Here is a 23,592-nt window from a genome sequence, read left to right as displayed (position 1 = left end):
AGGTTCTGGCGTGGCCTAGCCAGTCTCCAGACCTAAACCCAATAGAGAATCTTTGGAGGGAGCTCAAACTCCGTGTTTCTCAGCGACAGGCCAGAAACCTGACTGATCTAGAGAAGATCTGTGTGGAGGAATGGGCCAAAATCCCTCCTGCAGTGTGTGCAAACCTGGTGAAAAACTACAGGAAACGTTTGAACTCTGTAATTGCAAACAAAGGCTACTGTACCAAATATTAACATTGACTTTCTCAGGTGTTCAAATACTTATTTGCAGCTGTATCATACAAATAAATAGTTTAAAAAAATCATACATTGTGATTTCTGGATTTTTTTTTTAGATTATGTCTCTCACAGTGGACATGCACCTACGATGACAATTTCAGACCCCTCCATGATTTCTAAGTGGGAGAACTTGCAAGATAGCAGGGTGTTCAAATACTTATTTTCCTCACTGTATATATATATATACATACAGTGAGAAAAATAAGTATTTGAACACCCTGCTATTTTGTAAGTTCTCCCACTTAGAAATCATGGAGGGGTCTGAAATTGTCATCGTAGGTGCATGTCCACTGTGAGAGACATAATCTAAAAAAAAAATCCAGAAATCACAATGTATGATTTTTTAACAATTTATTTGTATGATACAGCTGCAAATAAGTATTTGAACACCTGAGAAAGTCAATGTTAATATTTGGTACAGTAGCCTTTGTTTGCAATTACAGAGGTCAAACGTTTCCTGTAGTTTTTCACCAGGTTTGCACACACTGCAGGAGGGATTTTGGCCCATTCCTCCACACAGATCTTCTCTAGATCAGTCAGGTTTCTGGCCTGTCACTGAGAAACACGGAGTTTGAGCTCCCTCCAAAGATTCTCTATTGGGTTTAGGTCTGAACACTGGCTAGGCCACACCAGAACCTTGATATGCTTCTTACAGAGCCACTCCTTGGTTATCCTGGCTGTGTGCTTCTGGTCATTGTCATGTTGGAAGACCCAGCCTCGACCCCTCTTTAATGCTCTAACTGAGGGAAGGAGGTTGTTCCCCAAAATCTCGCAATACATGGCCCCGGTTATCCTCTCCTTAATACAGTGCAGTCGCCCTGTCCCATGTGCAGAAAAACACCCCCAAAGCATGATGCCTACCACCCCCATGCTTCACAGTAGGGATAGTGTTCTTGGGATGGTACTCATCATTCTTCTTCCTCCAAACACGTTTAGTGGAATTATGACACAAAAGTTCTATTTTGGTCTCATCTGACCACATGACTTTCTCCCATGACTCCTCTGGATCATCCAAATGGTCATTGGCAAACTTAAGACGTGACTGGACATGTGCTGGTTTAAGCAGGGGAACCCTCTGTGCCATGCATGATTTCAAACCATGACGTCTTAGTGTATTACCAACAGTAACCTTGGAAACGGTGGTCCCAGCTCTTTTCAGGTCATTGACCAGCTCCTCCCGTGTAGTTCTGGGCTGATTTCTCACCTTCCTCAGGATTATTGAGACCACACAAGGTGAGATCTTGCATGGAGCCCCAGTCCGAGGGAGATTGACAGTCATGTTTAGCTTCTTCCATTTTCTAATGATTGCTCCAACAGTGGACCTTTTTTCACCAAGCTGCTTGGCAATTTCCCCGTAGCCCTTTCCAGCCTTGTGGAGGTGTACAATTTTGTCTCTAGTGTCTTTGGACAGCTCTTTGGTCTTGGCCATGTTAGTAGTTGGATTCTTACTGATTGTATGGGGTGGACAGGTGTCTTTATGCAGCCAACGACCTCAAACAGGTGCATCTAATTTAGGATAATAAATGTAGTGGAGGTGGACATTTTAAAGGCAGACTAACAGGTCTTTGAGGGTCAGAATTCTAGCTGATAGACAGGTGTTCAAATACTTATTTGCAGCTGTATCATACAAATAAATAGTTTAAAAATCATATATTGTGATTTCTGGTTTTTTCTTTTTTAGATTATGTCTCTCACAGTGGACATGCACCTACGATGACAATTTCAGACCCCTCCATGATTTCTAAGTGGGAGAACTTGCAAAATAGCAGGGTGTTCAAATACTTATTTTCCTCACTGTATATATATATATATATATAATATGATAATTTAGGTGACCCAGACACAATGCATACACATATGTTAAACTATGAACAATCTTTTATTTTGGTTGTATCTAAAGGTGTGAGCCCATCCTTCATGCTCCAACGGTTGAGTGATGGTATGCAGGTTGGAGAAGGGCTGGACATGGCATACCCCTCATATGATTGCATGACCTATGGCATTGAACATCTTGATGAAGACAGAGATGGAGACAGGTACACAGTCAGGAAACTTTGTTCCATGCAGTCTCAGTCTGCACTGTATTAAAATAAATTTTTTTCCACTATATTATTAAAAACTTTACGGCCTATTTTACAGCTGGTCCTAGATATAGATATAGTTATAGGTTTGTATACCACACAAATATAATATTATCTTGGAAATGATGTGCAATAGTAATAAAAATTTTTTTTACATAACATGTATAGCTGTCATTTTAGTCTGACTTTCCTGCCATCTGTTTTACTGCTGCTACATATTTGATTTTACTTAATATATAGCTGAATATATTTAGATCATATATATTTTTATATTTATTTGTCCAGTGTCTTAACCACTGGACCACGTTTACAACGTATATGTGCAGTTGAATGGTTTTAAAATGATTTCCTATACATCTTCCAATACAATTTTCATAAATATGAAAATCTCATGATAATGGAACTGTGACAAGACATTACATAGACAGTCGTTTTGACACAATTCTTTTAGACACTCCCTCTGTTACAGTTCTTTTGAACTGGCATTGTTTTAAATCTCACATCATAGTTGTGTTTCACCATTGCCAATACCTTATTTGTAGCAGTCTTACGAGTTTGTTATCGTCTTCTTGTAAAAGGATTTTCGACGAATGTAGCAGCGTTCACATTGAGACTTTCATCAAAATGTTTTAAACCGGCAGAACTTTGCATCAAGCGCATTTCATGCTTTATGCTTTTCAAGGACACTGAACTCAACTCATGATCAAAGGTTTCTTTTACAATGTGTGATTTTTTTTTTTTTTTTTTTTTTTTTTTTTTTTTTTTTTTTTTTTTTTGTCTGTGGAAGCAAACCAGACTGAAAAATCTGTACGGTCATATGCAAAGTTGAATGATAAGAAATACGTTGATGTTTGTTTGTTTTTGTATTATTATTTTTCTTTCAGATTTGTGGATGTAGGAACACCAAAACTGAGCAGAAGGTATTCCTATTGCATGGCTTTTTCTTTAACATTCGATCTTTGTCTTTGTGCACTGTACCCTGCCTGTCAGACAGTTCGTTTTAGTATTTTGATGAGCACGTCTGTTGTTAGATAACCTCTCTATCATTTTCATCATCCTTTATCTCTCAGGCTAGAGGAGACCCTGAGTGAGGACGATGGGGTTTACTCCGACATGGATCCTCCAAACTGGCAGCAGCTTGTCAAGATGGAAGTTCTATCTGAACTGACGACTCAGGAGATCAAGAGACAGGAAGTTATTAATGGTAGGACTGAAATCCTTTTGTAAACATAACACTGATTCGAGGGGAATTGTTAAAATGCATTGAATTTGTATTTCATATGAGAATGGACTTATCTAGGAAAACCACAAAATAATTTTTCATTAGTGATAAATCAATAATAATGTGTATATTATTTCGTGGACTCAGAGCTTTTCTACACGGAGCGGGCACATGTTCGCATGCTGAAAGTCCTGGACAATGTCTTCTACCAAAAGCTGACCCGTGACAACATACTGCCATTATCTGACATTAAAAACATCTTCAGCAACTTGGAGGAGATCATCCAGCTCCATGGTACCAAGCTTACCGTAATTTCCGGACTATTAAGCGCACCCAAATATAAGCCGCACCCACTGAATTTGACAAAGATTTTTATTTTGAACATAAATAAGCCGCACCTGTCTATAAGCCACAGGTGTCTACATTAAAACTAATGAATTTTACGCAGGCTTTAACGAAAGAGTGTGTCTGTTACACGGTGTAACGGGTGAAATATGTTGTGGCTCCTTTAAGAGCAGAGCGGCATTTTAAAAATAGCCTTTTTCCGGTATTACTGCATGTATGCACGACCGAGGAATATGTCCTTATTATTTTCTGATGCTCATTTTGATTTAATATAAAGAGTTTTAATTGGTTCACCTGAACCCGTTCGGCAATTTCATTGGTCTAATGTTATGGGGCTCAGTTTTTTTGCTTGAATGTTGTGAAACTGGGAAAAACCCAGGAAAAATCCATAAATTAGCCGCTTCATTGTTTAAGCCGCGGGGTTCAAAGAGTGGGGAAAAAAGTAGCGGTTTATAGTCCGGAAAATACGGTACTTGTTTATTGAGTACATTCATATACTCTTATTTAGCTCTGTTTTTTCTTCTTTCCACTCAATCTTGTACATTTTTCTCCAGTGTCAATTTCGGAGCAGATGGCCACCATACGCAAGAGGAATGAAACATCAGTGGTTGACCAAATTGGAGACGATTTGCTGTCTTGGGTAAGGGCAAGGTTTTAACCAAGAGTAGTGTCAGGGTTTCATTGTTGGCTCAGTATGAAATCAGTCATGGTTTTCTGAATTTCTTTTTCAGTTCAGCGGAGAAGAGGAAGAAAAAATGAGGAACGCAGTAGGCACCTTCTGCAGTAACCAGCCCTTTGCGCTGGAGCTCATCAAGAGCCGTCAAAAGAAGGACCAGCGCTTCCTCACTTTCATGCATGTAAGAGCAGTGCCTCACCAATGGTTCAGTTCCTGGTTGAACATGTTTTTATTTTATTTTTTAACACGCATACATGCACAGGCATCATAAGAGGGTGGAATTGTGAGATGTAAATGAGCCAGGATGTTTACCCTAGAGGCAGCCTGGCACAACAGGTAGCCTCGCTGCCTCACAGCTCCAGGCTTACATTAAAACTGGGTTTGATTTGCATCCGAGAACCAAGAACACCAATTTTTTGTTCTTGCTGTCAGGCTGTTTGTGATGAAAATGAAAAAGCAAGGACCTTTGCTTGACATTTGAATATAGCCTACTGGAAAACACCTTTTTATTTTTTTGCTTATTTGTTTTGAAGCTGAACTTTGTGGAAACTCACTGTCTGAAGTTCTTGGTATTTTTGGAGCTCAGCAGGGAGCTCACGTAGGAGATTTAGTCACAAATCGTGGCCATGGCGTTTTTTTTCTTTTATTAATGCCGGTCTAAACATAAGAACAAGCATTCCACTCCTTTTTTTTTTTTTTTAAATAGTAAATAAAAAGAAATTCTTTTTTTCTTCTCTGGAAAAATAAATATCTCTATATGACCATTTCTGTTTGTTTTCTGTATAAATACACACAAAATGCTTTCGCCATTTAGTTGAAATATATCAATTGATACTTATATCAGTTTTCAACTCTCCAGTTTAGGTTAGGAAGGAGGAAGACAGTGAACAATGACTTTCTTGTTAGGCGTCATTGTTCACTGTCTTCCTCCTTCCTTTCACAACTATTTATTTCGGGAGTTTATCTTTTGGCATCGTCGTGCGTTTAAAAATCACCATCGGTGAAGCTTTTCTCCCGATGCCGTGCAGCTCAGAACACAGGTGAAGTGCGTTTTTTTCATGCCTGGTTGTTTTCAGCGTGACGAATGATTAGCATTTCCTGTAGACAGTCCGAGGGAGCGGCAGGTTAAACGTCAGAGGAACATCATCCATATTTATGATGTGGTGCGGCCCGATTCAGTGGAAGCGCATCTGATTTAATATAAAGAATTTCATTGGTTCACCTGAACCCGTTCGGCAATTTCATTGGTCTAATGTTACGGGGTTCAGTTTTTTTGGTTTGAAGTTTGTGAAACCGGGAAAACCCAGGAAAAATCCATAAATCAGCCGTTTCATTTTTTATGCCGCGGGGTTCAAAGCGTGGGAAAAAAGTAGCGGCTTATAGTCCGGAAAATACGGTAATTAAAACTCCATGCTGATGTGCCAAAAAAAACCAAAGAATTTCCTTACTGCTAAATCCTGACCCAAACTAGAACTACCAAATCCTTACCATCCATTTTATGCAAAACAATGAAACATTTCTCCCAATGCTATGATTTTTCTCAAAATGTTACCACTTTCATCTCGTAATACTACGACTTTATTCTCAAAATATTTTGACTTTATTCTCCTACTGCTATGACTTTTATTCTCATTATCTTCGATTTTTTTTTTTTAACGTGCCACTAAAACGCAATCGTACTTTAGAGATTGTTTTGTGTGGGGAAAACCAAAACAAAAAAAACAGGAGATTAACAGTTTCTGAAATACTCGAACGAGTAATCGACCATCTGGTGATGATAAAAAAAAAATTCTCTGGTCGAGGTTTCTCTTATATTTGATATGAACATTAAGAATAACATTAACGTTCATTTCGATATGAATTATTAATGCTCTTTTCTTCTTTCTGTAGAGTTTTATGCATTACCCCACATTACTGCCACATGAAAAATCTCTTGAATATGCAGGTGTACAGAAGGTGTACTTTTTTCATACAGAGAGCAATTCTAGCCATCTGTCATTCCAAGATATGCTTTCACAGAAATACAAGACGTGTGTTTGTTTTTGTGACATGGTTTGGTGTAGTATTCGTCATATACATGCGTTTTTTCTTGAATTAGGATTTAGAGCTATTGTTTTTTTTTTTTTCTCTGTGCAGGAGGCAGAGAGTAATCGGTTGTGCCGGAGGCTGCAGCTGAAGGACATCATTCCTGCTGAGATGCAAAGGCTCACCAAGTACCCATTACTGTTGGAGAACATCGCCAAGTACACTGGTACCAAGCATTAATGTGCATTTATAAATATTCATACTTTTTTAATTGTAGCGCACACCTATTCTTTCTAATTCAAACTATGTACAAAGGTACTTTTCATGTGCCTGTGTATTTCTCTTCCAGACAGATTGGATGTCTTGTTTCATTTGCATACCTATGCAGTTATTACACACACACACACACACACACACACACACACACACACACACACACACACAATTTTCACACGAATGCATGCATGTATTCATACTCATTTTAATGCAGCTTCATTACCCCCTGTGTATAGTGCTACAACATCTCTCTGTCTACAGTGTGATGCGTTTAGAGCAGTGTGAGTGATGGCTCTGTCTGCTTCTGGCCATCTCCTCTATTCTGACCGCCAGCAGTGGGAAGGGCTGCCAGAGGACTCACCCATCCTAGACAAATTCAGCCACGTCCATCTCAGCTTTCAGTAATGAGGCTTATTCAGTGCTGGCACTGGCTGATAGTCAGGCAATTCCAAATAACAAATAGGCTTTTTTTATTATTAATACAGGGTTTACCAAAAGAGCCATTGTTCTGGAGCATTTAAATGCCACATGCTTTCCTGAAAATACCACCATCAACTTCATTTAAAGTGTGCAATTTAGGGAATCTAATAGTGTTTCATTTGTCTAAGCCTGCAAATTAACTCTGTTCAGGCAATCTGTTCATGCACTAGGGAAAAATTCGCTACTTGGCAGGCCTGGTTCTTTAAAAAATATATATTTCTCCTGTGTCTCCCATCTGTTTCCAGGTGATCCAGAGGAGAAAGACAAGGTGAGGAAAGCGGCCGATTGTTGTCGCAAGATCCTCAACCACGTTAACCAAGTGGTGAAGGAGTCAGAAAATAAACAGGTAATCACTCTGACCTGATTAAGCAGCCATGCTAACTTTCTTCTCCAAACCGCTGGAAACTGAACACTAGGTTAATTGGTAGACAAAGTATGCAAACCATGTACTTGAGTTAAAGTAGAGATAGACTAGGTAAAGTATTTCTTCAGTGAAAGTGTCCCTTTAAACTTTTACCTTAGTAAAAGTACAGAAGTATTACAGAAGCCTTTAAATGTACTTGAGTATCCAAAGTACTATGAGTTATTATGGCTATAATGTTCCTATTACCCGTAATGTTCGGACTATAAAGCGCACCCAAATAAAATCCACTGAATTTGACAAAGATTTTTATTTTGAACATAAATAAGCCGCACCTGTCTATAAGACGCAGGTGCCTACACTGAAACTAATGAACTTTACACACGCTTTAACGAAAGACAGTGCCTGTTACACGGCTTGTATCTAAACAGTCACTGTCTTCCTCCTTCCTTTCACAACAATTTCTCTCTGAAGTTTTTCTTTTGGCAACGTCGTGTGTTTAAAAATCACCATCGTTGAAGCGTTTCTCCCGATGCCGTGCAGCTCAGAACACAGGTGAAGTGCGTTTTTTCATGCCCGGTTGTTGTCCGAGTGAGAGGCAGGTCAAACATCAGAGGAACCTCATCCATATTTATGATATGGTGTGGCCCGATTCAGTGGGAGCGCATCTGATTTAATATAAAGAGTTTCATTGGTTCACCTGAACCTGTTCAACAATTTCATCGGTCTAATGTTACGGGGATCGGTTTTTTTGCCGGCGTGAAGTTTGTGAAACCGGGAAAAACCCAGGAAAAATCCATAAATTAGCCGCTTCATTGTTTAAGCCGCTGGGCTTAAAGCGTGGAAAATATCGGCTTATAGTCCGGAAAATACAGTAACATTTTTGTCACAAGATTCTTGCAAATTAACTCAGTTTATGTAAAAACGCTCAAATGTTACTCTTAGCACATCAGTCTATTAATACTATGATATAAATGAGTCAAACACTGATTGATATCCATTAAAATAATCATTAGCCCAAAACCTTCTTTTCAACTACTACAAAAAAATCGTGTAAATAAGGCTTAGATCCACTCAGAAATAAAAAGGAACGAATGATTTCACAAAATGTAGTTGAGTAAAAAATTAAGATATTTCACTTTGAAAGTTGAAGTAAATTAAAGTCTCCCCAAATGGAAATAATTCAGTAAAGTAAATATAAACGAAAACGCTACTTTAGTACAGTAATGAATTACATTTACAAATGCAATTCCGCAATAAACCAAAGGCCCGAGATTCGAACCGTGCTAAAGCAGGGGACTACTCTACTGTACTACTGCATATAATGTATTATTTCGTGTTTGCTGTCTTTGTTTTAATTCCTAAAATCCAAGTTTAACAATATGTTGTTATTAGCTTACTAGTAAAATGTTTTTGTTTTTTATCTCCTTTTTTTCTTGCTGTACATTTTCAGCATCTGGAGGACTACCAGAGACGCCTGGACTTCTCCTCTCTGAAGCAGAGTGAGAATCCACTCATTTCTGAGTTTAAGGTCAGCCATGTTAAACTGTTTTTGGATAAAGTCCACAATATAGCATGATACTAATCCCAACCTGCTAACCTACAAACTTTTTGCATAGAAGCTCTTTATTTTTAACATCGCTGGTACCATGAAAAAAATATGGCAAAAAGGTGGTCTTCTGTTTCTGATAAAAAAAAAATTATATAAGAATCTCAAGTGTTTGATAGTTCCTTTAGAAGTTCTTGATTTAGAAGAATTCTTCATATAAGAATATAAGAATCTCAAGTGTTTGATAGTTCCTTTAGAAGTTCTTGGTTTAGAAGAATTCTTGATATTTAACGTAAGGAAACCAGTCGCTTTTTTGTTCTGTATACCCAACTGTAACTGCTTTAACCTATCTTCTGGAGATAACGAGTTTGAGTTGCAGCAATGCCACAGTCATCTGTAACCAGGACCATGTTCTCTGGGTGGGAGATTCTGATCTGTGGCATTTGCTTTTGTGAAGTCTGTTCTTTTGTCTTGTGATACTTTGTGTTTCCTGTGCTGTCAGTGTAGGCAGGTCTGTGAAAAGTGCAGCAGAGAGTGTTAAAACACATTATATATACAGTATCTCACAAAAGTGAGTACCTATTCCATATTTCAGCAACCATTTTATTATATGTTCTCAAAGGAAATTATTGTCAAAATAGCTGGCAACAAAAGTGAGTACACCCAAAGTTATAACAGCTGTATGTCATGTAACTATGCAAAGCCACATGTCCTTTTCATCATGTTCAGGTTTTTGTCTGCTTGACAGGACCATAGAAATGTGTTAAAATGTGGTTCTTTGAGTACAATTCTCTCATATTGACCACTGGATGTTCAACATGGCACCTCATGGCAAAGAACTCTCTGAGGATTTGAGAATTAGAATTGTTGCTCTTCACAAAGATGGCCTAAACGATAAGAAGATCAGTAACACCGTGAAACTGAGTTACAGTACAGTGACCAGGGTATTACAGAGGTTTTTCAAGGCAGGTTCCACTGAAGACAAACCTGTCCAAGAGCATGAATTAGTGAAACCATGTCCTGTGGTCTGATGAGACTAAGATAAACTTGTTTGGCTCAGAGGGTGTCCAGCATGTATGGTGATGCCATGTTGCGGAGTACCAAGAACATCTTGCCTACAGTCAAGCATGGTGGTGGTAGCATCATGGTGTATGTCATGCTTTATGAGTGCTGCTGGTACTGGGGAGCTGTGGTTTTTGAGGGAAACATGTATTCCAACATGTATTGTGACATTCAGAAGCATGCAGAAACTTCCTTGAGAAACTGGGCCGAACGGCAGTTTTCCAACACAATAATGACCCCAAACACACCGCCAAGTTGACAACCGCCGTGCTGAGGATGGTGATGGTGATTAAGATGGAGTGGCCAAGTATGTCTCCAGTTTCTGCCCTGCAGAAACTTCCTTTAGAAACTGGGCCGAACGGCAGTTTTCCAACACAGTAATGACCCCAAACACACCGCCAAGTTGACAACTGCCGTGCTGAGGAATGTGAAGGTGATGGAGATGGAGTAACCAAGTATGTCTCCAGAACTGAAACCTATTGAGCACCTGTGGGGCATCCTGAAGCAGAAGGTGGATGTGTCTAATATCCAGGAGCTCTTTGATGTCATTATGGAGGAGTGGAAGAGGGTGAATTCCATGTCGAGGAGAATTAAGGCAGTGCTAGATAACAATGGTGCTCACACAGGACAAAGTTTTGACATGTTCACTTACTCACTTTTGTTGCCAGCTATTTTGAGAAGAATAACTGTATGTTGAGTTATTTTTTAGAAGACAGTAGATCTTTACTGCTACACAAGTTGCACACTGACTACTCTAAAATATATCCAAGATTCAACCATACATAACATTAGGACCTTATAAAAGTATTAACTATGATGTGAATAACATTAATTGGCTTTATTATGGCACCTGTTCGTATTTGGGATAAATTAGGCAGCAAATGAACATTTTGACCTCAAAGTTGACGTTAGAAGCAGGAAAGATGGGCAAGCATAAGGATTTGAGCTAATTTGACAAGGGCTAAATTGTGATGTCAAAGGCTGGTAGTCTGATCCAGCAGACGAGCAACTGTAGCTCAAATTGCTGAAGAAGTTAAAGGGGGAAAACACAAAATTGGGCAGGTGGTCATAATGTTATGTCTGATCGGTGTGTAAATATACACTATACCCAAATTTCTTAAATCCAAATAAATTTGTCTCATCTTTTCAGAATCTAGATCTCACCAAAAGGAAGTTAATGCATGAAGGTCCATTGACTTGGAAGCTGAACAAAGACAAGACTGTTGGTAGGGAACCAAGAATACAGTCTGTTTTAAATAGTGTTCGATGCATGTATATCATATTTAAAATACCTGCAATATTTGTATGTGGGCATTTCTTTCAGAGTTATACACACTACTGCTTGAGGACATCCTGGTGCTTTTGCAGAAGCAAGATGAAAGACTCATTCTGAAATGCCACAGTAAGAATCGTGCAGGCTCGGCCGACACGCAGCATATCTTCAGCCCTGTCGTCAAGCTCAACACTGTACTTGTACGGTCAGTGGCCACAGGTGAATTCTTTTATACACACACACACACACACACATGCATATACACACACTTTGAGGAATGATGTCAATTAAAACTATCCCTCCATAAACAGACAACAGGTCCTTTTTTGTGCTCTCCATGTCGGATAACGGAGCTCAGATCTATGAACTGATGGCCCAAACAGTGTCTGAACAGAGAATGTAAGTGCTCAGACTGCCATTTGTCCACTTTGGACTTTTTCTCTCAGTTTTTCTTCACTTTCCATTTTTTTCCCCTCATCTTGTCTCTATCACTCTTGCCCCAACATCACCTCCTACTTCTCTGATGTCATTTATTCTTTCTTTCTCAGATGGCAGAGGCACATTATTCAGCGAGCAGATGCAATGAAGTCCAGGCCACACGGCGTCATTCCTCTGCCCCCATCTGCGTAAGTGCGCTCCCTTTCTCCTTTCAAATCCAACCACTGAAAATTTCCAAGACCAAGCATACAGTGACTCAGACTCTATTTTAACTTTCCTTAGAGCGGAGAAAAATGGAGTCAGAGTTAGTAAACTTGCCAAAGCTCCAGAACAAAAGTGTGCTAGCAGTAGCTCAGGTAACCAAAATTTCTTGTATCTTTCTGTTAATGTCAGTGATCTGAATGCCAGTCACTGTGTGTGTGTGATCTGGACATTGTGTTTTAAGGTAAAGTCTGTGATGCTGTATCTGATCATTCCACCAACAATGGAGAGCAGGAGCAAACTCAAGCACATGGCCATGATGAATGGTCTTATCCTGAACCAGAGCTGCTGGATGGCTGTGGCACAGACTTACCAGCCTCTTCTTGCAGGGCCGATGAAGCTCTGAAAACCTGTGAGTGACGCATTCTCTTGCTCTGGCAGACACTCAATTGAGCAATCCCACCAAAGAACATTTGACCAATTCCACCCACTCTTGCAGAAAGTTTGAACATAAACACCCCCTCGAAAAGTTTGACTAGTCCCTCCTACGCTCAGAGAAATGTTGACCAATCCCACCCACTCCCACAGAAGGTTTAATCAATCCTTCCCACTCTTTCAGAAAGTTTCAGCAATCAAACTCTCTACGAAAAAAGTTTGATTTCTCTTTCTCTAAAAGAAAACAATTAGTAATTTAAATCACATAAACATTTGACCAATCTCACCCGCTCATACAGAAAGTTTCCATTTACAATCATGGCATTTTGCAGACTCTCTAATCTAGAGAGAACAGTGCTTTGAAAGTCTTATACATCAATAAATACAGTAAAATGATGCATCATTAGAACACAGACTATGAATGCTCTAAGTCTAAAATTCTGTTGAGAGAGAAAATGTAAGAAAGAGTTTTATTTTAAGGTAAAGTTCTAGTTTTACAAGAAGAGAGAAGTCTAAAAGCATGTCTTCCTTACAATGAGAGATGGTGGGATCAGTTAAGCTTTGGTTGAGGTTTGAAGAGAGCGGGGTTCTTTGTAGGTTAAGATAAGTGCTGTGGCAGACAGGTGCTGGTCCATTTTTTGGCTTTGTAGGCAAACTTAAGAATTTTCAATCTGATGCGGGCTGCAATAGGAAACCTGTGGAGGGATTGTAGCAGTGGGCTGGTATGGAAGAATCTAGTAAGGTTGGAAACAAGTCATGCAGCTGCTTTCTGGATCATTTGAAGAGAATGAATGTTTTTCAGAGGCAGACCTGCCAGAAGGGAGTTGCAGTATTGTAGTCTTGAGATGATGAGGGCACATGAGTGGCCTGCTTAGCATGACATTGAGTATGAATGATCCATTTGTCATGTGACCGAACTTCCAAGTAAGAAGCACATTATTGACAAGCTGTGCCATGAATTTCATTTGGTGCTGGTCATGAGAGTCTTGTGGATAACAGTGTTGAATGCTGCAGGAAGGTCAAGGCACATAAGGACTGATGACCGCATGGAACATCTAGTAACATGTAACTTCTCACTCATGACAATGAAGCCATCTGTCTCTGTGGAATGTGCTGCTTTAAGAAAAAAGACATGTAATAATAAACAGTAGGTTCTTAAGGATGGAAATAAGCCTAGCGCTTTTGAACATGGTAGGAACTTGACCAGATGTTATGAAGATGTTATGGTGGACATCTTGTGAGATGGGGCTGGATCCTATAAACAGGTGATGGGATTGCAGGATCTCTTCTGTTGATAGAAAAAATGTGTTGGTGAGAGAGAAGTGGAAACCTGAGTGTTTTGTGATGGGAGGTTTATCAATCTTTTCATCAGAAAGGGTAGTGAAATGATCAGCTATAATGGAGGAAGGTGCATGGAAAGATGTAGAGTTTGTGTGGATTGTGTGCAGATGATTCCAGCTTTTGTTTCTAGAAGGTGGAATTCACTTCCAAAAATTCGGACAATCACAAGATATGATGTCTTGTACTTTCATTCTGCTGTCGGCGTTTTCTCTCTCTTTTTCCACTTTCACGGAAATGTTTGACCAATCCCACCTGCTCCTTTAGACGGTTTGACCAATTCCATGCCTACCCCATATAGAAATCTGATATACAGCCATATGTGAACATGTGTATAAAATGATAGTTAATGTATGTGAACATTTTATGAAAATATTTGTAGTTCTATTGGCTGCTTGAGACATAATAAAGTATATGTACATACGTGGACATTTTATTTTTTATTAAATAATAATTGTATACATATGTAGGATAAATTTACTTTAATATATTGTGTAACTCCATTTGTGAAACATTAAAGTAGAACATAATATATGAGAACTCATGTTGAATTATGGAATTAGTTACTATGTGAAAATAGTGTCACATAGATGATTAATGTAGAATTTGCTCATGGGAATATTTCACATTGATACACTTAGAGATGCATTTTCTGTGCATCTCTGTTGTTAAATGTATATCTGTAAATGCAGAGGATTAAATTATTCAGGCTCTTCTTTGAATAGAAGCAAACAATTCAAATAAGATATATATTCAATGCTATAAGATAACTATAATTATTGTTTCAAATTACTCTGACATGAATGTAATGGATCTGAAACAAACCTGATCAAATTACATTCACTATACCTGATCTGCTGCCATAAGGCGCAAATGAAGGTGTTGCGCATGCGCGTTACAGTCATAAGAAAACAAAACAAAACAAAAAAAATGCACCTTAACGACGGCAAGTCGGGGCGGAATACTTCCTGCAACACTGACACGGCGACAAGGAAGATTTTGATTAAAAGATGTGGAGATTTTACATGGTAAGATATTTTCACTATTTAAAAATGATTTTCACTTAAACATCAACTATTTTTATGATTTATTAAAATATCATGGTTTTGCTGTGACTGCAGTTATGGGTGAATTATTGATTTCCTGTCTTCTATAAAAAAGAAATATATATATTTAGAGTTACTTTGATCATTATGAGATTACGTGTTGTTTTTTTTTTGTTGTTTTTTTATCATCTCGACGTTATTTTTGCCTTTGCTAATATACTAACTCTCAAACAAACATGAATGTTCTCTAAATGTAAACATTCATAGGGTTCATAGGATTTCTCATTAAAAGCAAATTAGCAAATACACTATATTTTCAAAAGCATTAGGACACCTGACCTTTCCTGCTATATGTGGTTCTTTTCCAACCTGTTACCACAAAGCTGGAGGCACTCAACTGTATAGGACGTCTTTAGATGCTATAATAATATTTTGCATTCACTTGAACTTGGAAACCCAAACCTGTTCCAGCATGGCAATGCCCCTGTGCACAAAGTGAGCTCCTTGAAGATCTGGTTTACATGTTTTGGAGAGGAAGATCTTGAGTGGCCTGCTATAGAGCTCTGATCTCATCCCTACTGAACACCTTGGGATGAATTGGAACGCTGACTGCACCCCAGGTCTCCTCACCTACATCAGTACCTGCCTTTCATAAACCCCTTGTGGCTGATGAACACAAATATCCATAAGCACACTCCAAAATGTAGTGTAACATCTTCCCAGAACAGTGGAGGGAATTATAAGAGCAAATTGGGACTAAATGCAGAATGCAATGCTCAAAAATAATATACTATATTTACTGTATGACCAGGTGACCCAATACTTTTGCCAATATAGTGTATTTGTGACTTGAATCATTGGAACATATACGCTTGCCTTTATGCATCGTATTTAAGCAAAATTACATGTGTATGATTTGTCATCTCGACATTCATTTTACTTGCTAGAAATATCCTTTGCAAATATGCCGAAAGTTGCACAAATACACAATCAACTTTATAAGAAAGTTATCTACGCTTAAAGGTTTGATTTCATGTTAAAACAAATTGTGTACATGAAGCGAAACATGCGTTTTCATGCTGAGTTGTAACCTCATTACAAAAAAATCTTATTATTATAAACTATTATCTATTTTTACTATTTCAGAGACCTAATCTATGTTACATCATTCCACATTTTTTGCATTGTTGACCTGTTTGGGACAATCACTAAATTATTATTATTATTATTTTTAATAAAACATTTTTTTATTATTTAATTTTTTTTACTCTTTACACTTATACTCGTGTAATTTCTTTGTAAAAGGGTTGATGTCTCTTGTTTTCTCTCTCTTTTTTTTTGACTTTCAGATATGTAAGTTTTGGGAGGGGCATTATTCCAACATTTTGGACACCGGTTTGGGACAATTACTCAAATGCTTCCAGTTCCAGATCGGAAGAAAATGCAATTTACTTACTATACCATGCAGTCACAATGTTACTTTGAAAATGTGATGATGTTTAATTTAGCAGTGTTACAGTTTTCTTGCATCGTGTTAAATGTTAGATTTGGTTCCTTGTTGATTTCTGTTACATGTTGGCACACTGGTTAAATTAAGTACTGCATTATGTTCTGTTGCTTGCTCTGTTTTTTTATTTTAATCTTTGACTCCGGAAAAAATTGTAAACCAACAATAAATGTTTAAAAATTAAACATGTTTTTGACCATTTATTTAATAGAATTAAGGAAATGTAAGGTAGTTTTATAAAGTAAGTTATTGGAAAAGAGTACATTTTGTGTGTTACACAAGCTTAAATCACAGTTCATCAGTTTACATAACTTTATATCATTCATTCACACACACACAAACACACACACACACACACACACACACACACACACACACACACACACACACACACACACACACACACACACACGTGTCTGTGTGCGTTTATTATAAATACAAGTAAATATACACACATACAATACGGTATGTGTATTCGGGGAAATATGTTACATATAAAAAAAAAACCCCGGCAATTTTTGTAATTTTTAAATATATATATAGCATATATGTACAAGTATCTGACATATTTCTATATTTATAAAATCCAAACATGAACATGTATGCTATATTTGTGCTTTACATGTATTGCTATATATCAGATTTCCGCATTGGACTACTGAAGATTTTACCAGTTCCACCCATTTCTTCAGAACATCTTTTGATCAATCATTCCCACTCCCCTCAAAAAGTTTTACTAATACACACACAAACCACAAATTACTGGACAAACCTACTGGCCAATATCATAAAACAAACTTAGGAAAATGAACAATTTATGTGATGTCATTTAACTTGTCATACAAAATTGAATATTTGATCACCAAATATTAATACACCAGAAAACGGAAAGTGATTTTCATCAGCTAAGCTTCTGTGTGTGTGTGTGTGTGTGTGTGTGTGTGTGTGTGTGTGTGTGTGTGTGTGTGTGTGTGTGTGTGTTGTGCTGTGCTATTCTTTTCTTTGCCTTTTTAGTGGCAGCTTTAAAGCAGGTGCTGGTAACTCAGCTGATGGCCCAGAACGACGGGGAGCGGATTGGCAGGCGTCTCCTCAGGACGACATCTTTGCGCACATCATGCAGGTCTCAGGATGCCTCCTCAGGGGACACAGGTTTTTTTGAAGGCATTGAAGACTATGGTGAGTGAGAGTAGAAATGGTGATGGGGAAAATGAGGAATTAATTGCAAGTCTAGTGTTGTTAAAATATAAAGGACATATATAAATAAAGCTTTGAATAAAAATTGTGGAATTAGATTAATTGTAGTATCTAAATTGAGATCTATCCAAGGGGCTTTGTTATTGGTGCAGAGCTTTAAAGGGTTTTGATCAGTTTAATCATTTGAAGCGTACAGTGGCATTTGTGACTGTGATGACTTACCATTGTCTGCGTGTGTGTGCGTATTTCTGTATAAATGAAGCAGGCTACCTGGTGCTGGAGGGCTCTGGTGGCTCTGAGAGCAGCACTGATGATAATATTCAGTACAGGAGAAAGGAGTTGGGTCTTTCCCGTGGCTGCACTGCAGACTCGGGTATCAGCCTCAGGTTTTCCTCGTCCTCAGCAGAGAGCTTATGTGGTATTAGCAGACAGGTTCTCACATACCTGCGATCTCTGCAAGCTAACCTCAATCACCTCAAGGTCTATCCACACATACACATGCTTGTACCTTTGTCTCTTGATGGCACAGAAGAAAATGAAAATTCTTTTGGATAGTTTGTTAACTCTGGTCATTGTGTTTGCAGGAAGTAGAGAGCAGATATTATCTGTTAAGGCAAAAACAAAACTCAGCTGACACTGGGGAGAACAAAGGTACAGTATTATAATAACAGTCATTTGTTATATTGTCTTTAAAATATACAGTGGACATAAAAGGTGTACACATCTTTATGAAAGTACAGGTTTAAAAAAAGTATAAAGACAGAAATAACAACATAAATGTCAGGCTTGCTTCATCTTTAATGTGATCTTCCACCAAACAAAAATAGAAGAAAAGAGAGATATATAAAAATAAAAAATAAATTATATATATAAAGCTCAAATACCACTGACTGACTCACTCACTCATCACGAAATCTCAAAAACCACTGAAGGGATTGCAATGAAATTTGGAACATACCTTCCTCTTGGGTCTTAGGTGCTCACTAAGAAAGGGTTTTGAAAAATTCGCTCTGGATCGCGGCTAACTCGCGAAAAACGCGATTTCTCACGCATTGTAAACTCTTCGAAATAACAGTACGGATCCTCATGAAACTTACTACATTGTTTCTTATTAGATGTTAGATGCACGATAAAAATTATTATTTAGTTTGCCCTGTATCGGTACTACAAAGGGGTAGTACGTTATTTGTTGACGTTACGTTCTGATCTCTGATCATCCAGTCCTGCTCAGTGCTTACTGCTTATTGCCATATTGCTTAGCGTTCTGCCTTCCGTAGCGAAGCACGGGTACTTTCAGCTAGTTTTAAATAAAAAACTTACAACACCCTGTTTGCATAAATCTGAACACCCATCTGAACTAATACATTGTGAAAGCAACTTTTGGCTTTATTATGGCATCAAGCCTTTGTGATGTGTCTCTATTAAATACACACGTTTGACTTTGGAATTTTTTCCAATCTTCTTTGCAAAAAAGTTCAAGTACCTACATTTGGTGACCAAATGCTTAAAGAGGCCAGCATTTACATTTCAAGTGTTCATATGCCTTGTAGAACCTGAAATAATCATAAGAAGAAGTAATAATAAAAAAGAACTTGTTTGCCCTCAACAGTTATACTGCCCAATCTTCAGAGAAATTTTTCAGGAACTGCATGTTATTTGTTTTTCCAGCATTGTCTGAATATTTGATACACTTTTCAAAAGTAGCCATATGATTTCCTTCTTTTTACACTGAGGACAACCGAGTATAGAGGTCGACCGATAGAGGATTTTACGGATACTAATAGATAGGTTTGATTCAACTGATTCAACACTCTAGTAGCCTTTCTTGTTCTATATAATGTCAGTGGACCTTCTCAGCCACTGCAGCAACCTGGAAAAACTATCGGTATCCATTTTTGCCGATAGTTCCAGCAATCAACTATCTGTGGAAATTAATCAGCAAAACCAATGGTCGACCACTAACTGAGTACATACACAACTATTAAAAGGTGCAAACATTTACTGATTTCCAAGAAGCCAAGGCAGTGCATCAAGATCCTGGGAGGTGTAAACTTTTCAACAGTTTCAACAATTTATTATTGAAAATAAATTATTTAGTTTTCTCGAAATGTGTAAATATCAAATGTAGCTTTTAAAAGAAGTCAAAAAAAAAAAAAAAAAAGGTTTTAAACAAAATAGAAAATTTGCAACGATCATCCTGTTCAAAATTTTACACCCCTGGTTCTTAATGTAGCATGTTGCCTTCTTGAATGCAGGACTAAAAAAACGCTTTAATTTAATTTGATTTATTATTTTTTTTTTGTGAAGATTTTGCAAGACATGTATGACCTCAACTGTATTAGATACGAGGGCTGATACAATTTTTCCTTGCCTGGGCTGTAAATAATTAATCAGTTTGCTCAGTAAACACAGGAAGCGTCCAAATCTTTGTGGGTTAATAATTTAGGCTGCATAAATTTTTGTTATTGTGAGTTGACACATGTTTATGATTTTTCATCATACAGATAAGCAGTAGCTCAGTGGAGGGTTCCAGGCTTGGAGCACTTCAGCCTTTGCTACACTCCAGAAGTCTTGCACAGAGAGAGAGAGAGAGAGAGAGAGAGAGAGAGAGAGAGAGATTCAGAGAGAGAGAAATGTGATGAAGAGCAAAACAGAGCAGTGCTTTGACAAAGTGTTTGCCCTCTCTGAAGGTCAGTTAGGAAAAATGAACAGTACTGTCTACACTAAGCTTGTTCCGGCCACAATGGACCGTCAAGTCCTGTCCATCAACCAACTAGACCAACAAGACTGATGACAAAATGTGTACTTACAAATATATATATGGTGTGTATATTAAACATTTTAAAACGACGATGTAACATTTTAATCCTAAATATATTTATTTCATTTCTTTCCGATGTTGCTTGCGAGGTTTTTTTTTTTTGTTCTTCAGAAAACGACTTGTGTTTGAGTATGCAGTGTGTGCTGTTGCTACGTATATCAGAAGATTATCTCTGAGAGGTCTCTACTCACATCTTGTGTAAAAGTGCACTAGTCTGCCTCCTCTTCTTTGAAATCAAGAGGCTGAAAAGCTCTAGCTAAGAGGAGAAGAGCATGAATCCTAATAACTGGCTGTAAATGCATAAAATATAACCGTTGAAGTGGCTGGTAATGCAATACCTGAAAATAAAGAATCAGTGATTGAGCATTTCATTAGTTTTTTTTATTATTGTTTATTATTCATGATAATGTTGCATAAGCAGTATTTTTTTCATGCATCTGACATGTCACAGAGAAAATTGAAGGACTGTCCTATGATGGAAAACTTGCTGGATGTTGAAATGCACTGACACTCCTTGCAGAAATGTTAAACAAATGTCTCCTTACAGAAAGCTTAGCCATGGAAACTCTCAGAATGAGGATAGCAAACGTTTATTATTGGGAATGGGGTGTAGAAAGGTCTGACGAGTCTGAAAACTGTTATCAAGCATGTCCTAACATTCCAATGCAAATCAGCAGTGCCATTTGACAGCTATAATGCCATCTTTTATAAGATTCGTTTAGTCTCTTTTTTTTTTTCTTTTTTTCTGATTAAAAATGAAGTTCTATAACTTGTGACAGGCCCATAAAATATATGTTGACCTTTTGCTTTGCTTTGGTTTCTGTTTGGGCTGTCAGCCTTTAAGTGTTCTTTCTGAAGGCTCTAAAATGAATATGAATTTTTAAATCTCATTCGTTAACTGTTAGAAAAAGAACACACAGACAGATAGATGAGGTTTTCTTCGACTGGAGGCCACTCTGTGCAGCTGGGGATGGTTTCGCATCTACGACCTGGGGATCCATGAAATTACAGAGTAACACAGGAGCTTTGAGGATAGATTTGGATTGCACTTAATGTCAACAGTCTGCTACACTGACTCAGGACTACAGTTTGTATTTGATCACCACCACTGCACACTTGAACAACGTTTAACTGTAATAAATGTACATTCGGTGCCACCCAGATGAGGATGGGTTCCGTCTTGAGTCTGGTTCCTCTAAAGGTTTCTTCTATATGCCATCTCGGGGAGTTTTTCCTTGCCTTAGTTGCCACCGATGTGCTCATTATGGACAAACTTACACTTCTAAGAACAATATTATTCATTCTTTATTTAATGCATTATCTGTGTAAAACTGCTTTGAGACAATGTCCATTGTTAAAAGGTGCTATACAGTTGTCTAGAGATTTATATAGTACGTTATTAACAGTTGAAAGCTTGTTACATTTGAAACAATTGTGTATGAAGTTCCTGCTCACACAGACCACAGTGGTGTCGGATTGTTATCTGCATGTCTGATAATTTATATGCATTTAATGTAATTCATCTTCTGTTACTGTCATTCTTTGATAATAGCACAGGTTGCACATCATCTGACAGGTTTAAATAATTATGAATAACATGGTATTGTTCCTATAGTAACAACTCAGTCTACTCAGTCATTTATACTACACTGTGTACGTCCAATAATTATTATATTAATTAAAGAAAAATGAAGATTGGTTGAAGTGACTTTTTCTATAAGGACATTTGTCATGATTTTTAATTACTAATTCATATCAAGTTTAGTTATGTGTTTCAAAGGGGAGAAAAGCAGGTGAGGGAACAACTAAAACATAACTGCTATAATGTAAGAGAATAGGAAGTAACTCATCTCATGGATGTTTCCCGAATTTATTAAATATAAACTTAAAAAAAAAAAAAAAAAAAAAAAAGCACTTGTAAGACACTTGTAGCGTTGCAATAATCTATTAGTCTGGCTTTGATATATTCTGCGATTTTTCAATAGGGGGCAGCACGGGCCTGCTTTCTGTTTGGAGATTACTAGTACACGTTTCACCACGAAATCAGCCAGTCATTGAAGGGGGTGTATAAGTTATCTGCTTTGTGGTATTTAAGCAGAAGCAGACCATCTCTTATTGTCAAGCAGTTTCTCCTTTTTTCTTTTTTTAAAAGACGATTATTCCTTCTTCTGCTTCTGCCCTTCTCTGAGTGAAGATTGTTGCTTCAAAAGCTGAATAAAACAATCACTACAGCTAAAGCAACCATTCACACAAGTTTATTGTGATTTATGCACACCTAAAAGCCAGTACCTTTACAAATTCATTCCAAACTCCCCCAGAGTTTGTAATAAAATGTTACTTGTTTTATTTTGAGATCTCTGTTGAGCTTGAAACAAAAATGCATTCATTTTAATCACTGTTGTGATTGAGAGAAGCAAATTTCATATGAACATGAGCTCTCTATCCTTATTTTACTCTATATACACACACACATACTGACATTGTAAACATTGATTATAGGTTAATCACAGGCTGGTTAATAGCAAAGGAGAATAGAAATGAAAGAAACATTATTATTGACAGCACTCAATAAATAGCACATACAGATTTAAGCAATCAAATGGAAAAAAAAGAGAATATCTATCTACATTATATTAACACAATTTTTTGGACACCTGACTTTTTAGCCATATGTGGATCTTCCCTGTATTGTTACCAGGAAATACACACCTGTGCACAAATTCAGTTCCATAAAGGTATGGTTTACGGAGTAAAAGATCTTGGGTGGCCTGTTCTAGAGATTCAACCCTTTTAAAAAAAAAAAAAAAACCTTGATGAAATAAATGCTGTACATTAGTACATGTCCTTATGGTTGAATGGGCTCCACAACCACACTCCAAAATCTAGTGGAACATATTCCCAGACGTTGTTTATAATAGCAGCAAATGGAGACTAAATGAGGAACATTTCTCCATTCTTTTTTTTTTATCTAAATCTAATGGATC

At 37.6% G+C, this 23,592-nt stretch overlaps 1 protein-coding gene and 1 long non-coding RNA gene across 12 annotated transcripts in view; one reads left to right on the top strand and one right to left on the bottom strand.

The window, feature by feature from the left end:
- Nucleotides 1-21,498, top strand: part of arhgef12a (Rho guanine nucleotide exchange factor (GEF) 12a) — a 70,505-nt gene extending 49,007 nt beyond the window's left edge. For 6 of the 11 annotated variants that reach the window (XM_083549377.1, XM_083549382.1, XM_083549379.1 and 3 more), the window contains 19 exons: nt 2,179-2,314; nt 3,244-3,279; nt 3,430-3,563; nt 3,729-3,875; nt 4,481-4,566; nt 4,658-4,783; nt 6,739-6,853; nt 7,629-7,729; nt 9,198-9,275; nt 11,506-11,581; nt 11,680-11,847; nt 11,940-12,027; nt 12,177-12,254; nt 12,349-12,422; nt 12,512-12,679; nt 17,608-17,769; nt 18,050-18,267; nt 18,372-18,438; nt 20,292-21,498. In XM_083549377.1, the coding sequence (XP_083405503.1) occupies nt 2,179-2,314; nt 3,244-3,279; nt 3,430-3,563; nt 3,729-3,875; nt 4,481-4,566; nt 4,658-4,783; nt 6,739-6,853; nt 7,629-7,729; nt 9,198-9,275; nt 11,506-11,581; nt 11,680-11,847; nt 11,940-12,027; nt 12,177-12,254; nt 12,349-12,422; nt 12,512-12,679; nt 17,608-17,769; nt 18,050-18,267; nt 18,372-18,438; nt 20,292-20,302 (2,069 nt within the window). In that variant the 3' untranslated portion in view covers nt 20,303-21,498. Of the gene's footprint in view, nt 1-2,178; nt 2,315-3,243; nt 3,280-3,429; nt 3,564-3,728; nt 3,876-4,480; nt 4,567-4,657; nt 4,784-6,738; nt 6,854-7,628; nt 7,730-9,197; nt 9,276-11,505; nt 11,582-11,679; nt 11,848-11,939; nt 12,028-12,176; nt 12,255-12,348; nt 12,423-12,511; nt 14,468-16,435; nt 16,832-17,607; nt 17,770-18,049; nt 18,268-18,371; nt 18,439-20,291 lie in introns of those variants that run through there. The other 5 variants (XM_083549376.1, XM_083549383.1, XM_083549378.1 and 2 more) reach the window with 4 other exon arrangements.
- Nucleotides 13,176-23,592, bottom strand: part of LOC310730450 — a 198,309-nt gene continuing 187,892 nt past the window's right edge. The window contains exon 2 of the long non-coding RNA XR_014534837.1: nt 13,176-15,661. This is a non-coding gene — a long non-coding RNA (uncharacterized lncRNA). The remainder of the gene's footprint in view (nt 15,662-23,592) is intronic.

The sequence above is a fragment of the Silurus aristotelis genome (assembly GCF_946808225.1).
Source record: "Silurus aristotelis genome assembly, chromosome: 8".
Classification (NCBI taxonomy): domain Eukaryota; kingdom Metazoa; phylum Chordata; class Actinopteri; order Siluriformes; family Siluridae; genus Silurus; species Silurus aristotelis.
This window is presented reverse-complemented; position numbering and strand designations above follow the sequence as displayed.